Here is a 13,107-nt window from a genome sequence, read left to right as displayed (position 1 = left end):
CATCACTTCATGGGAAATAGATGGGGAAACAGTGGAAACAGTGTCAGACTTTATGTTCTGGGGCTCGAAAATCACTGCAGATGGTGACTGCAGCCATGAAATTAAAAGACGTTTACTCCTTGGAAGAAAAGTTATGACCAACCTAGACAGCATATTCAAAAGCAGAGACATTACTTTGCCAACAAAGGGCCGTCTAGTCAAGGCTATGGTTTTTCCTGTGGTCATGTATGGATGTGAGATTTGGACTGTGAAGAAGGCTGAGCACCAAAGAATTGATGCTTTTGAACTGTGGTGTTGGAGAAGACCCTTGAGAGTCCCTTGGACTGCAAGGAGATCCAACCAGTCCATTCTGAAGGAGATGAGCCCTGGGATTTCTTTGGAAGGACTGATGCTAAAGCTGAAACTCCAGTAGTTTGGCCACCTCATGTGAAGAGTTGACTCAGTGGAAAAGACTGATGCTGGGGGTCTTTGGGGGCAGGAGGAGAAGGGGACGACAGAGGATGAGATGGCTGGATGGCATCACTGACTCGATGGACGTGAGTCTGAGTGAACTCCGGGAGTTGGTGATGGACAGGGAGGCCTGGAGTGCTGCGATTCATGGGGTCACAAAGAGTGGGACACAACTGATCGACTGAACTGAACTGAAAGTCTAATCTTGGCTCTATTACTGTGTCATTATCTCAGTCGTGTCCAACTCTTTTGCAACTCTACGGACTGTAGCCCACCAGGCTTCTCTGTCCATGGGATTTCCTGGGCAAGAATACTGGAGTGGGCTGCCATGCCCTCCTCTAGGGGATCTTTCCCGACCAGGGATTGAACCCGTGCCTCCTGCTCTGCCGGCAGATTCTTTACTGACAGCCACTGGGGAAGCCCTGTGTCATTAATAGAAGGTATATAAACCTTGAAGGCCTGAACAGCCTGTCTATCTTGATAAATTCACTGGATAGGCCATGTGTTTTGTTATTCTAGACCTCTGCTTGGAGAAGATACAGATGTATCTAAAGTACCATCTTAAAATGTCAACATCTTCAAATATTTTTGAGGCATTCTCTATGATCCTTCTATATATACAGTTAAAAAAAATAGCCCTTTGTAGTTTATAAATATTTCTCCCTCTTCTCAGACTCCTCCTCCTTTTTATAAAACAAGGTATTTCTTTACCAGAAAATTTACTATATATTCTTTTTTTCTCACATCTTACTACAAAATATGTCCGTTTTCTAACCTTAAAGAATATTGACATTTCAAATCAAGCTTAAAATATCATTGTATTTAGAAAATACACATCTCTCATAATTTTAGGTTAAAAAAAAAAAAAGCAAGGTGCAAAGCAGTATGTACTGTGTTGTTATTTCGGTAAAAGAGTTAAAAAATATACATTTGAGCTTGTCTATACATATCTTTGGCAGGTATGAAAATAATAACATTGGTTTCCTGTGAGAAAGTGAATGGGGGATCAAGGGAACAGAGGTGGGAGATTTTTTTCACTGTAATTTCTTTCCTTCTTTTAAACTTAAAAAATTTTTTTCAGACCATGTAAGTGTATTCCTTTCCAAAACATTAGATTAAAAAAATACCTACCTTAAAAAGCGTTCATATAAATGGCCAGAAGCAACTGAAAAAATGTTTAGAACATCTTTTTCCTTATTATCTTCTTGTTTATGCAGGCTCCTTGTGAAACTTGGAATAAAAAAAAAACTACTGATCATTAGTTTCTTAAACACATCTGCACACTTTACATACCTAAATAAAGTACTGAATTTGATAAGAGATAAAAAACAGGAATGCTTTTCAAAATGAATGGTTAGTACACTGAAATAAGTACTTACCCTAAAAATTATGGTTTATATTTAAACGTGACAATATAACTTGAAATTTTATGATTTTTAAAAAATGGACAACATAGAATGCAATTATATTGTAGGTTAATGAGATAATACTTTTGAATCTTTGTGAGTTACAAAAGTTATCTTAAGAGCACAGAATGAGTTGCAGCATGCTATGGCCACATGCAATGTATTGAGGCTTTTGTTACGACAGAGGTATTTTTGAAATCTTTTCTCACTGTAAACCCCCAACTAAGCTGATTCAGGGAGGGGAAGAAAAAAATCACTTGAAGTTAGGATTAAAACTAAGATATAAAAGTGAAAGCACTCTAACATACACTTATGTATCTGGAGGAGTCACCATCCCCCAAGACTCATCTTCTCTCTTTCTAACAAAGCAGTGCTTTGTTTTGGTGTCCCTTCTGCATAGTAAGTGGCTACGCCATAGTTTAACAATATCTTTATTCCTTTCTGTCTCTACCTTCTGGTTTCAATGGAAGCTAATGAACAGATACTCTGTAAAATGCCCAGATTCTAAACAAGTCTACACAGAACTCATCTCAAAAGGAGTGAGTTTGAGACTTTCTCGATCGGGAACCAGTTCAACAGCATACTGGGACAGTAACATCATTCTTCTCATCAAACAAGAAGTCAACTTACAGAAAAAGAGGCCTAAACTGGGCAAGCTCTTTCTTGTAAACATTTGTCTGAAAGTGAAGGCAGCACAGATAACAGAACTATATGTTGGAGAAAGAGTTTCTGGGCCACATCACCTGAATGCTCAAAGTCAGCTCTGCTCCTGAACTCTTTAGATGTGTGAGCCAATATATTCCTTTTCTGATTAATACAGGTCCCAACCTAACTTAAATATTTCCCATAATATTTAACATCTCAGCTAACCTGGGCTACTTCCTGTTCTGTGAGAAACATACCCAATCTTTCTGACTTCAGGTAACCAGGTACCTTCTCTCTCTGTCCATCCTTTAGAATATATCTTAGCCATGCACTCCTCCACAGTCTTTTCTGAGGTTCCTTCTCTTTTCCTATCCTGTATCAGTAACATTTATGTATTTGTCTTATCCTTTCCAGAGAAGATCTGTGCATAACTTAAATGTTTACCATGTGGAGGGCTTCCACACACTAGACTCTTGATGGGTCTATAGTTATAACATATGTTAAAACATCCATTAGTAACTACCTTTTAATGGAATCCCACATTCCTCTCTTCTTTTCACCTTTATCGGAAAGGATATCTTCCTTGATTTTATCTGGCTTTTTCCGTACCTAGATAGCATGGTAAAGAAAAACTTTAGAATTTTACAGATTTAAATATTATGCTGCATGGATAGAAATATCTTGGGCAGGTGACTCTTGTAAATCTAAGATGTGGTTTAGTCACTAAGTCATGTCTGACTCTTTGTGACTCCTTGGACAGTAGTCCACCAGGCTCTTCTGTCCATGGGATTTTCCCCACCAAGGGATCGAACCTGGGTTTCCTGCATTGCAGGTGGATTCTTTATCAACTGAGCCACCAGGGAAGCCCTAAATAGTTACAGTAAATGAAGCCAAAAAAGATTTTAGTACTTTATAGACACAATCTGGTTTCAACCATCAGTTCAGTCTCGTTTTCAGTTCTTTTGTGATAACCTCCACACTGCTAAATAATGTGCTTACACTTGCACTTACTGAGTTATCAACTGTGGATGTCATCTGCCATATATCTGACTCACAGAGTTTAAACATTACTCGTTCTTTGTAACAAAAAGACGAGTAGCTTACTTGTATCACTTTTCCCTTCCCCTCTTTGTCCGGAGGTTCTAGTACTATTATCTTTATCATTAGTTTTTCTACTGAGTATTTTTGTAACTTTAAGTAATCCTTAAATCTATATTTTTTATTCCAACAAATTCAACAGTTTCTCTTGCACATATCCTATGATACAGATACTAGCATCTCTACCTTTTCCCTTTGTCTCAACTTACATTAGCTAAACCTTTACTTTAGCATTGTAAATATGGATAAAATTTACATTTACCTTGGTCAATATAACTATCTTTTGCATTGTTTATTCTACAACTTGAAAAATCAATAAAAAGTACGTATCGTGACACTGTAAATACTGCTCAATTAAGTCTCAAAGGTTACTACATTTCCTCCACAGTTACAAAGGTATGACCACCATACTCTTCTTGGTTCACACGGATTCTGCTTTCTCACATCAATAGATAAGTATTTTTTTCTTGGAATTTTATTGTATTTTTCTTGTGGAAAGATATTTCTTATCATATACCTAATATTTTCCAGTTTATTATTCATCATCTGGAATTCCTATCTTCTTGAAGACATTTTTCTTGGGGCTTAACAATGAACTGCCTCTTTCAAGCATTCTTTGCATTGGTTTTCACATTAATTTCATCATTTCTTGAAATACCCATTTTCCTCTTTCTTGTTCTTTATTCTCTTTGTGATGGCAAACACCTTCAAGAACAGATGTGAAAGGTAATTTTTCTAAATCTTCACCCTTCAGATAATATTTGACTAAAGAATCCCAGGTTCAAAATAATTCTCCTCAAAACTCTGAAGTCTTTGTTTTGTTGTCTTGAAAAATAAAACATCGGATGCTACTGTTAAGAGTCATTCTAAGGTCACTGAAGTGACTCGTCTTTTCTCTTTGGTAGTTTCTAGGCTCTTGTGTGGGCCATTTCTCACTCATTCTGATTTGTGGAGCCCTTGATGCGAATATGTTTGCCTCTCTTTACCTGTGGAATACTCTGCCGCCTCCATTTTCTGTTCTCCCTTCCTGGAATTCCTAACTGGTGAGCTACTGGAATTCATGCGCTGACCCTTTATGTTGCTTATCTTTTCTCTTCCCTTTTTCCCATCCTTTTGTGTAATGTGGAAACACGGAAGGTGAACAGATAGAACTGTTATTAAAAAACAAGTAAAGGACCTAGATATGGTCAGGCTGTAGAACGTATGCTTCAGGCATGGCATGACTATCACCCTCAACAAAGATTTGATGACTTTGGTGAAACAGTCAGACCTGCTCTATACCAGGCAAGAATACGTAAAATTAGAGCCAATATGGAGAGTGAAAAAATTCAGCTCATCAAAAAGAAAATTTAATAATTTTTCAATGGTCAAAATTCCTCAAATTTAAAACACCTCAAGTCTCCCAGCAGAAATAATATTTTCCTTTCCTGTTTGTAGGGCTAGGATAATACTAGCTGGAATGCTGGTCCTAAAGGGCTTGGGTTGACTTGGTAACTTAAGGAGCTGCTCTGAGTTTATGGGGTTTTCATTTGAAATGATTAGAAGGAAATGTATCAAGGCCAGAATGTAAGTTTCCATTTCTGAGAAAAGAAGCCAAGGTCAATACAGGAAAAACAGTATCAAAGGTGAGTGTAATATGCCAGCAAATTTGGAAAACTCAGCAGTGGCCACAGGACTGGAAAAGGTCAGTTTTCATTCCAATCCCAAAGTAAGGCAATGCCAAAGAATGCTCAAACTACTGCACAATTGCACTCATCTCACATGCTAGTAAAGTAATGCTCAAAATTGTCCAAGCCAGGCTTCAGCACTACGTGAACCGTGAACTTCCAGATGTTTAAGCTGGTTTTAGAAAAGGCAGAGGAACCAGAGACCAAATTGCCAACATCTGCTGGATCATCGAAAAAGCAAGAGAGTTCCAGAAAAACATCTATTTCTGTTTTATTGACTATGCCAAAGCCTTTGTGTGGATCACAAGAAACTGTGGAAAATTCTGAAAGAGATGGGAATACCAGACCACCTGACCTGCCTTTTGAGAAATTTGTATGCAGGTCAGGAAGCAACAGTTAGAACTGGACATGGAACAACAGACTGGTTCCAAATAGGAAAAGGAGTACGTCAAGGCTGTATATTGTCACCCTGCTTATTTAACTCATATGCAGAGTACATCATGAGAAACACTGGGCTGGAAGAAGCACAAGCTGGAATCAAGATTGCCAGGACAAATATCAATAACCTCAGATATGCAGATGATACCACCCTTAAGGCAGAAAGTGAAGAGGAACTAAAAAGCCTCTTGATGAAGGTCAAAGTGGAGAGTGAAAAAGTTGGTTTAAAGCTCAACATTCAGAAAACAAAGATCATGGCATCCGGTCCCATCACTTCATGGGAAATAGATGGGGAAACAGTGGAAACAGTGTCAGACTTTATGTTTTGGGGCTCGAAAATCACTCTGGTGATTGCAGCCATGAAATTAAAAGACGCTTACTCCTTGGAAGAAAAGTTATGACCAACCTAGATAGCACATTCAAAAGCAGAGACATTACTTTGCCAATAAAGGGCCGTCTAGTCAAGGCTATGGTTTTTCCTGTGGTCATGTATGGATGTGAGATTTGGACTGTGAAGAAGGCTGAGCACCAATGAATTAATGCTTTTGAACTGTGGTGCTGGAGAAGACTCTTGCGAGTCCCTTGAACTGCAAGGAGATCCAACCAGTCCATTCTAAAGGATATCAGCCCTGGGATTTCTTTGGAAGGAATGATGCTAAAGCTGAAACTCCAGTACTTTGGCCACCTCATGTGAAGAGTTGACTCATTGGAAAAGACTGATGCTGGGAGGAGAAGGTGATGACAGAGGATGAGATGGCTTGATGGCATCACTGACTCGATGGACATGAGTCTGAGTGAACTCCGGGAGTTGGTGATGGACAGGGAGGCCTGGCATGCTGTGATTCATGGGGTCGCAAAGAGTCGGACACAACTGAGCAACTGAACTGAAACAACATGAATACACTGATCAAGGATAAAAAGCAGAGGTGATAAGAAATAGGTTATAATGTGGGATTCAAGGCAAATTCTGATTAATTTGGTAGTTTAAGATCTATGCAGTATATAAGTTAAGGGTTCTGGTTGCCTACTATTATGCTTCAAATAATACTTGTACCTCATTCTGTCTTTCATCACCTTCTTGAACCCCACTTAAATGGATTTTATTAAACACTCAAAAGTATTTTATAAAGCTTAATTACCTTACCCTTATAGTAGACATATAAGGAGGATTGCATTATTAACTCTGTATTATAGATAAGAAAAATGACATAGAAAGAGTTTAAGCAATCTGTCCAAGGTCACACAGCGAGCGAGTAGCAGAGCCAGGTTTAAATGTAACCCTGATGTCTTAGATTTCACACTCTGTTCTCTATGCCTTTTATATAGTTTCTGTTGTATATTCCTCTTTTTCCATGTCTCTGTTGCATATGGGATACTTCTTTTGGTCTATTTTCCAACTCACTATCTCCTGAGGCCTGTTAAAGCCAAAAACTGAATTTTCTTGTCATTGTATTGCTCAGTTCTAGAAGTTCTACTTTAAAAAAAGTCAGATATGCACTTTTTATAGTTTTTTATTCCCTGTAATTGTTTTCAAGCTTGTCTTTTATTTCTTAAACACTGTAGGCATAGTTGTTTCAGAGTCTCTGTCAATAATGCTGATATATGGAGCATTCGTATATCTGCTTTCTGTTACTCACTGTTTCTGCTGGTTTTGTGTATTTGGATATAGTCTTATTCCAGAGATATATGGATATTTCTGTCAGATGCCTGTAAAACCTTATCTATCTGGAACCATTTTAGTACAAATTCAAGGTTCAGGGTTCCCTCGATTGCTTTGTTGTTGTTATTCAAACAATAACATGTTGTTGTTGCTAAGTCATATCTGCCTTTGTAACCCCATGGGCTGCAGTGTGCCAGGCTTCCCTGTCCTTCGCCATTATTTAGATGCTATTAATTTTCCCTAAAAGACTGTGTGGTATGCTTTACTATGGTTCATCCTTCCCCTGAGCTATAGCCAGCTTATAGCAGAGAGGGTCTTCTAATAGATTACCCACTTTGTAAGGGTCAAGGGTTTTAATTTCTGTCCCCATCACCTTGCAAATTAAATCACAGTGATAGTTCAAGTGAATCAAAATGGACAAATGTTCGACGGCAACAGCAGCTTTCTTGGGTTATAAGAATCTTCTGCGCTTGCTCATTTCACTAGGCTCTCATTTTCTATTTAATTTTGGTTTTGTATTTCCTTGTTATCATTACTGTCAGCTCCTCATTGCTTTTAAAATGTTAATAAACATTTCACCCAACAAGTTTTTGTTTTTTACTGATTTCAAGTATTAAGTAGGTGGGTTCATCCAAAAGAATTAATGCTGCTATCATTAAAAATTTTACTGGTTTTTGTTTCTGTCAAGGAAAGAAAAATCACTGTTTTTCCTGTTGAAAGGGATAGCTTTTCAACATGCATTCCTAATCTCATCTCCAAAGCCTAATTTATAATATCGTGCTCACTCGCTTCAGTCATGTATGACTCTTTGTGACCCCATGGACTGTAGCCCGCCAGGCTCCTCTGTCCGTGGGATACAACAGCAAAGAATACTGGAGTGGGTTGCCGTGCCCTCCTCCAGGGAATCTTCCTGACACAAGGACTGAACCCATGTCTCCTGCATCTCAGGCGGATTCTTTACTGCTAAGCCACCAGTGAAGCACAGTTTATAACATTATTTGGCTGCAAATATAGTAGATACATCATAACTTAAAAAAATTCTTTTCTTCTATGTTTAAGTGTGCTGCTTTCCCTTCATGATTTAATTCTCTTCCTCCTTCCATTGCCAGAGTTTCAATATGACATTTTAGGTAGTAACACTGTGAAATTATTTGTAAAATAAATTGAGAACAAAAAAGATAATTCTTAATATTAAGAACAAAGTCTATGAAGTGCTTTGGCCTCACACACTTGTACTTCCAGTATTTTGCTTTTGAAGCTATTTAAAACAACGACGACATCTTCTAGGTCTGGTGGAGAGTCAGTTCCTTCATGCCTAGAAGCACAAAAACATGTAAATGTTTATGCCCAATTTAAGAAAAGACATACAATTATAATCATATAAATCACAGAATAAATTCATTCTGAAATAATCATAAGTATAATCTTATTGGTACATATGTAATATTTACTGTTTGTATAGTCAATTAAGGTATGCTGCAATATACTATAATTTTCAAAATTACCCAATTTTAACTTTTTTTTTTTTTTTTACATGTGTTCCCCACCCTGAACCCTCCTCCCTCCTCCCCCCCCATACCATCCCTCTGGGTCGTCCCAGTGCACCAGCCCCAAGCATCCAGTATCGTGCATCGAACCTGGACTGGCGACTCGTTTCATACATGATAGTATTCATGCTTCAATGCCATTCTCCCAAATCTTCCCACCCTCTCCCTCTCCCACAGAGTCCATAAGACTGTTCTATACATCAGTGTCTCTTTGCTGTCTCGTACACAGGGTTATTGTTACCATCTTTCTAAATTCCATATATATGCGTTAGTATACTGTATTGGTGTTTTTCTTTCTGGCTTACTTCACTCTGTATAATAGGCTCCAGTTTCATCCATCTCATTAGAACTGATTCAAATGTATTCTTTTAATGGCTGAGTAATACTCCATTGTGTATATGTACCATAGCTTTCTTATACACAAATAACTCACTAAATTTGATATCGCCTAACTCAGAAAAGTAGATTATAGCTTATCTTTAATACTGTATATTAAGATTATCACAAAAGTAATCTTTCATATATTACAATGATAATTAAAATATGAATATTTTCTAGACTGTCAGTTGTTTACAAAGCATAACAAAAGGAACTGCACACCATACAACTATTTTTCAGTATCTATTAGCCATTTTCAAATACCAAAATTTGAAGCACATTGTTAAACTTCTAAGACTGAAAATATGTCTCTCATGTCCATCTGCATCACTTGAAGTTATTTTATATTACACATTATGCATTTCACTGTCAGTTTTCAACACTGCATAAGTCAATCAAATATGACAACTTTGCTCAAAAAATTTTTATAGTATTTTCACTATGAACTGAAAAATGCTACTGTAAAAAACATTTACAATAAAACTGAATTTTTTCAAAGAGGGAAAACAACAGATGTCAAATTAGTAGATACTTTGCATTCAGTCAGAGTTATAATACACGCTTGAAAATTTTTCTAAAATGAAAACCTGGGGATTCTAGGGCTATGCTGACTATCATATGCCTTGACTCTCACTCCCAGTTCCTCTGATGAGGTGCCTAAACCACAGTAGGAGACACAGCCCTGCCCAGGAATATAATCACTAGGAAAAAAAAAAAAGTACTCCAACTTATGAAGTAGAAATAGCCAAAGCCACAGTGAGTGAGCTATCACCTCACTCCTGTCAGAATGGCTATCACAAAAAAAAAAGAACACAAATAACAAATGTTGGCAAGGGTATGGAGAAAAGGGAACCTTCTTACACTGTTGGTGGGACTGTAAACTGGTACAGTCACTATGGACAACAGTATGGAGATTTCTCAAAAAACTAAAAATAGAACTACCATATGACCCAGAAATTTCACTCCTGGGTATATACCTGAAAGAAACAAAAACACTAACTTGAAAAGACAGATGTTCACCCCATTGTTCATAGCAATATTACTTATAATTGCCAAGATATGGAAACAACCTAAATATCCCTCAACAGATGAACGGATAAAGAAGCCGTGGGGGTGGGGGTGGGCTGTCTGTGTGTGCAGCCATTTAATCATTAAAAAAGAATGAAAATTTGCATTTGCAGCAACACAAATGGACTTGGAGGGCATTATGTTAAGTGAGATAAGTCAGACAGAGAAAGACAAATACTGAACTATCTCTTATTTGTGACATCTAAAAAATACAACGAACTAGGGAATAAAACAAAAAAGCAGCAGACTGACTGATATAGAGAAAAAAGCAGTGGTTACCAGTGCGGAGAGGGAAGGAGGGCAGAGCACTAGAGGAATAGGGAAAAGAGTTATTATGGAATTATATGAAATTATGTGTGTGAAACTTCTGAAAATTGTAAAGCACTCGAGAATTTAAAGACTCTTTTCATTCAATAAAAAATAAAAGCACTAAAAAAGAATTGAGCATTCTCAGCTTTGTGTACTTAAATTATTAAGCATGTTTGCTGAATGACACCATGTTCTAGGCACTATAAAGAAAAGGGGAAAAACAATGGACAAAAGGCACAATAACCCCTACCCCTATATTATCCTTTTTGAGCCTACTGCGTAATAATAGGTGCTCAATGAATACTTGCTGAAATAAATGAAAAATTAAAGACATTAAGCCTGGAGAAGGAAATGGCAACCCACTCCAGTACTCTTGCCTGGAGAATCCCATGGACAGAGGAGCCTGGCGAACTACAGTCCATGGGGTCACAAGAGTTGGACACGACTTAATGACTAAACCTCCTCCTACAGATATTAAGAGGTATAAAAAAGTTTACTAGGTGTTGGCAACCCTTTCATGGATTAGAACCTTGTTGTGGAGAAGGAGCTTGCATAACTCAATGAAGCTATGAGCCATGCCCAGGAGGGTCACCCAAGACAGTCCCATGTTTTCATGGCAAACAAAAGGAGAAAAAGTGGAAACAATGGCAGGTTTTGTTTTCTTGGGCTTCAAAATTACTGCAGATGGTGACTGCAGCCATGAAATTAAAAGACGCTTGCTCCTTGGAAGGAAAGCTATGACAAACCTAGACAGTGAATTAAAAAGCAGAGACATCTCTTTGCCAACAAAGATCTGTATAGTCAAAGCTACAGTTTTTCCAGCAGTCATGTACAGATGTGAGAGTTAGACCATAAAGAAAGCTGAGTGCTAAAGAATTGATGCTTCTGAACTGTGGTGTTGGAGAAGACTCTTGAGAGTCCCTTGAAGAGCAAGGAGATCAAACCAGTCAATCCTAAAGGAAATCAACCCTGAATATCCAGTGCAAGGACTGACACTGGAGCTGAAACTCCAATACTTTGGCCACCTGATGCAAAGAGCCGACTCATTAGAAAAAACCCTAATGTTGGGAAAGAGTAAAGGCAAAAGGAGAAGGGGACAGCAGAGGGTGAGATGGTAAGCTAGCATCACTAACTCAAGGACATGAATTTGAGCAAATTCCAGGATATATTGGAGGACAGAGGAGCCTGATGTGCTGCAGTCCATGAGGCTGCAAAGAGCTGGACAAGACTTAGCGACTGAACAACAGGTGTTGGCAAACTATGGCTGGTGAGCAAAATCAAGTTGGTGGGTGAGTTTTGTATGGCCCCTGCACTAAAAATGGTTTTTACATTTTAAAATGGTTGTTGAAAAAAACAATATTGGCAAAAATCATATGTGCCCTCAAACAGTAAATATTTACTATTGGTTCCTCATAAAAAAAATATGATGATATCTGCTTTGTACTAGGCTCATTGATAAGTAGGAAATTTATTGAGACACCAATTCTTATCTATAAGAATGAAAAACTGAACATAATGAAAAGATAATGGCTTTTCTAGATAAGATATACATATTATATAATCATTAAACAATAAATATGTTTACACTGTTAACATGGAAAATTCTACAGAAAATAATAAGTAAAGGAGATGGAGTAAAGAACAACATGTATACATTAGGCATACCTTTTATATTTTTGAAATAAAACAATAAGAATAAATGTTACAGTTTTATAAGGAGTTTTTGTTTTATAATAATGATATTTGTGAATGTTTTAGCTGTTTTGATGATCTTTGTTATGTCACCCTAAAAACTTTTTTATATATAAAAACTTTAAAGTTGTTTATATAACTCACCCAACTATTTGATAAATATCTTCAGATCTTCCTTGGCGTAATTTCAGTATCCAAGCACCTGGGTTTGCTTTTAACTGAAAATATCCCTTTTAAGATGAGAAAAATATGATCACAGTTACATGAATGAAAACAACATCCAACTGTTCAAGAAATATTATTCATGAGTACTCCAACAGTATTCCATTAACTGTGGAATAATTTTCATAAATGAATTCCAAGAAAGAAGATTTTATAATAACCTATAAAAGCATTTTCTGAATGTACAACTCCCTTCATTTTTAATTACCATATTAAGGTTCTTTTCCCCTGGGAGCTATAAAACAACAGCAGGATAAAAATGATTTCATCTTATTATTAGGAAAACTTAGAGGATTTCACCGAAATTTCTCATTGAGTACGTATGTACTTACGAGATTGGCCATCACTATTGTATCTACTACAACAGGTTTATTTTTTGTGCCCAGAGTAAACTGCAGACCCCGAGGAGGTTGGTCTGTCGTTAAGTCAAAGCAATGTCCTTCGAGTAGTAGATATTCTAGTTCATATTCTGCTGTGACAGCTTTCTCAATCTAGGAGGACATAGGTCATTGTTTTGGGGTTAGTAA

At 37.3% G+C, this 13,107-nt stretch overlaps 1 protein-coding gene across 3 annotated transcripts in view; it reads right to left on the bottom strand.

The window, feature by feature from the left end:
* UGGT2 (UDP-glucose glycoprotein glucosyltransferase 2) overlaps positions 1-13,107 on the bottom strand; it is a 147,037-nt gene that overhangs the window by 21,426 nt on the left and 112,504 nt on the right. For 2 of the 3 annotated variants that reach the window (XM_025262666.3, XM_025262667.3), the window contains 5 exons: positions 12,913-13,071; positions 12,503-12,588; positions 8,595-8,679; positions 3,025-3,110; positions 1,582-1,698 (listed from right to left, as the gene is read on the bottom strand). In XM_025262666.3, the coding sequence (XP_025118451.2) occupies positions 1,582-1,698; positions 3,025-3,110; positions 8,595-8,679; positions 12,503-12,588; positions 12,913-13,071 (533 nt within the window). The remainder of the gene's footprint in view (positions 1-1,581; positions 1,699-3,024; positions 3,111-8,594; positions 8,680-12,502; positions 12,589-12,912; positions 13,072-13,107) is intronic. The other variant, XM_006074284.4, reaches the window with a different exon arrangement.

Source organism: Bubalus bubalis, chromosome 13 (assembly GCF_019923935.1).
Source record: "Bubalus bubalis isolate 160015118507 breed Murrah chromosome 13, NDDB_SH_1, whole genome shotgun sequence".
Taxonomy (NCBI): Eukaryota; Metazoa; Chordata; class Mammalia; order Artiodactyla; family Bovidae; genus Bubalus; species Bubalus bubalis.
This window is presented reverse-complemented; position numbering and strand designations above follow the sequence as displayed.